This window comes from Nicotiana tomentosiformis, chromosome 12 (genome assembly GCF_000390325.3).
Source record: "Nicotiana tomentosiformis chromosome 12, ASM39032v3, whole genome shotgun sequence".
Taxonomy (NCBI): domain Eukaryota; kingdom Viridiplantae; phylum Streptophyta; class Magnoliopsida; order Solanales; family Solanaceae; genus Nicotiana; species Nicotiana tomentosiformis.
The window spans coordinates 19,734,742-19,738,167 of NC_090823.1; the positions used below are offsets into that span (position 1 = coordinate 19,734,742).

Genomic DNA, 3,426 nt, shown 5'->3' on the forward strand with positions numbered 1-3,426 from the left:
TATCCATTTTATTCATTAAGGTTATAATTATGGCCATCAGTTGTTGTTTTTTTTTACATAGCTTGAATATTCTCTTTCAAGCCAGATATACTTACCTAGTTTGCTTCTTCTTCAGTTTTTGAGTCACTCATGGCCATCATTTCTATCACTTCTTCCTCTGTTTTAGATTCTTCAATCGCCATCAAAGCCACTTCAATGTTTTAATTTCCAAAGTCAATTTCCAAGGTCATCCGTATATCATGAGCAGAGATGCAAGAGGACACTCTAAGGAGAGTGTTTCTAGACAGGCTCTTGTAGAGCAAGTCCTTTGCTTTAGTATTTTTCTGAACTAGCTGACGATCTTTCTCATCGTATTCCTCTTTTCTTTTGTTGCACCTATTACCTTCACTGTCCAATTTGGTTGGAAGTGTTGGTCCATGACTGACAATTACCCATAGGTCAAAGTCAGTATCCTGAAAAAATATTTCCATATGTAGCTTCCATTCATCATAGTGGTGTTCATCAAATAAAGAAGGTCTTCCAATGTGCATTCCAAGCTATACTAGGGGTTCTGTCTTCACAGCTTGGGGTTCGTCAATCACAGCATAGAGACTTATAGCCCCATCCTCATTTTATTCCTCTTGATCACTGCCGCTGTCCTCATATGCTACCAAGAATGCCTGCTTCATTGATTCAGTAAATCCTTTGCCTAGGACTTTTCCTTTGTTGGAACCATTTTCTCTTATCTTCTCCCGCTTCTCTTTTTCAGCTCGTTCTTTTCTCCGCCTAATTTTCCACATTAGACAGTCCTTGGCCATGTGATCTAGCTTGCCATACTTGTAGCACCTATCATAGTTAGCTTTGGCGATCTGCTTGGTCTTATTACTGGTGTCTCTCTTAGATGCACTTTTGGAATTCTTCATGAACCTCTTGAACTTGGCAAACATCGCTAGATCAGGATCATCATAGTGAGATTCATCATCCTCTGACGCTTTAAGAACCAAGGCCTTATCCTCTGTTCTTTCTTACGCAGTTCCATCTTTCTCATTTGATGAGTTTTTAAGTTTTCAACCAACTCATCAAGTGAGATTTTGTCCAATTCCTTGGCTTCCTTGATTGCAGTGACTTTTGATTCCCATGAAGCTGGAAGGATTCTTAGAACTTTTCTAACCAACTCTTCTGAGGTAAACACCTTTTCAAGTGATTTAAGTTCATTGGTTATGATAGTGAACCTAGTCATCATATCCCGGATGGGCTCAGACTCCTTCATGAAGAAAAGCTCATAGTTTCTCATGAGTAGCTCAATCCTTGATCTCTTTACTTGGTTTGTTCCTTCATGAGCAGTTTGGAGAGCATCCCATATCTGCTTTGCATTAGAGCGCATATAAATTCTATTGTACTTATCAGGACCAAGTCCACAGATAAGAATTTTCTTAGCCTTTGCATTCTTCTCCATCATTCATCAAAACTTCAATATTCAACAAGTAACTTGGAGAACGTGGTTGTCTCAGACGATAACATATCTCACAAAAATTTTCAATATTATTTTATCAGCATTATAAATGTCAAAGTTCAATGCCTTCCAAATCTATATAGCCTTATAAAGGTAGAATGCCACATTATCTCTTCAGTTATCGTGAAATTTCTCAGGGCTCTTGTCTATAAAGAATGCCTCCTCGTTCTTCGTACGTTCCCATTCGCGGACCTTGTAGCTACAAATTTATGTCAGTTTAGCCTCAAGTTATACAATTCTTTGGCATCTTTTAGAACAGTAGTATTCGAGCTAGCTTGGACGAACCTCGACTAATCAATCTGACATCACATGTATCTGATAACTCTGCCGACCTTGTAGCTACAAATTTATGTCAGTTTAGCCTCTCAATTTTACAAAACAACATGATGTATACAATTCTTCGGCATTTTAGCCTCTCAATTCACGTTCTAATCTTCCCTTCTTCATGGAGCACAAGTGACAATGTCATCCTCACATAGAATTATCTCAAAACCTGCTAAAAAGGCAAAAGATATATGTTGACAAGTGTTAAATGTATATTAGCCAGCAAGAACTAGTGAGTGTTGTAGACAGATCACATATATTTCGAAAGCCTAGTATAAGTGAAGGAATGGCTAATACTTATGTCCTGAATGTGAGGATAAATTAACATAGATTTTTTTTTTTGGTTCTTTTCCTTTTTCTTTCTTATATGTTTGTGATATACAATCTAAGACAGTACGCAGAGGGTATCGCATAGAAATTTGGAATTAGTTGTAACATAGGCAAAAATTCAAATTGAAGTGATTGTTGGATGATGGTATTCCTTGACAAGAAATCCACCCTTTTTTTCTTTCTAAACTAGGGAACCTGCTGCCGTTACCTTTGGGTACGTCTGGGTAAACCCTGCTCCAGTGCAACAGCTCGCAAATTACATTGGAAAAGTAAACTGCACTAGGTAAGCCTCGTGCAACGAGCTCGGCCGAAAAAGCAAACTCGGAACCCAGTATAATCCCACTAGTGGGGTATGGGGAAGGTAGTGTGTACGCAGACCTTACCCCTACCATGGAATAGAGATGCTATTTCCGATAGACCTTCGGCTCCCTCCCTCCAAGAACTCCCCACCTTACTCTTGGGGTGACTCGAACTCACAACTTGTTGGTTGGAAGTGGAGGGCGCTAACCACTAGAGCAACTCACTCTTGTCCAATTTAGCATCACAAAAAGTGAGATCAATTGAGCTCTATTTCAGTTGAACTTAGCGGAGCTAAAGAAAGCTAGAGTTGTTTATACCTTGAAAGTTCGTTTGGTTGGAAAATAAGTTATCTCATGATTAATTATTCTGGAATTAGTTATCACACTCTCCCATAGGAATAAAAAAATACTCCAATCCCGGAATTAGTTATACCACGATTTTATCCCAATCAAATATGAAATAAACTCATCTCAAATTTAATCTTGAAATTAATTATTCATTATCCTTTGTATCAAACGAGTCCTGATTTTTTATGCTAAGGATGCAAGGAAACCAACATAATGTAGTATAACCGAAAGAAACAAAACAACTGCAATTGCAACTTAATTTTCAGATTACCTTGTCCCTGACATGAGAATCAATATGTTCATTTAGTAGGAAGTTCCTGTTGACCATATTTACAAGAGAAATGTATATTTTTAATCGGTCTCACAATTAATAGCTGATAAAATGTATATTTATTTTGTATATATGTGTATTATATATATATTTTGTATACTTTTTAGCTAGCGAATGTAATTAGTTTTGGCCGACCGGCCAATTTTGTATTTTGCCGAATTCTTTTCTTCTTCATCGCACCGCGTAAGGTCGATTAAAGATAAAAATACTTTCTATAAAAAAAAAATTATATCCAAGACTCGAACTCGAAACCTTTAAATTAAAATAAATAAATTCTATACGCCCCACCATAACCCTTGGTG

General features: G+C 37.3%; 1 protein-coding gene across 1 annotated transcript; it reads right to left on the reverse strand.

Moving 5' to 3' along the window:
- Nucleotides 1-200: 200 nt before the first annotated feature.
- LOC138902324 (uncharacterized) lies at nucleotides 201-530 on the reverse strand. The gene has a single exon (XM_070190174.1). It carries the CDS (start codon nucleotides 528-530, stop codon nucleotides 201-203), a length of 330 nt encoding a protein of 109 aa, XP_070046275.1.
- Between the last annotated feature and the right edge of the window lie 2,896 nt (nucleotides 531-3,426).

Excerpts from the sequence above, each read along its gene's own strand:
- LOC138902324 (XM_070190174.1), bottom strand. The coding sequence starts at position 530 with ATGCACATTGGAAGACCTTCTTTATTTGATGAACACCACTATGATGAA.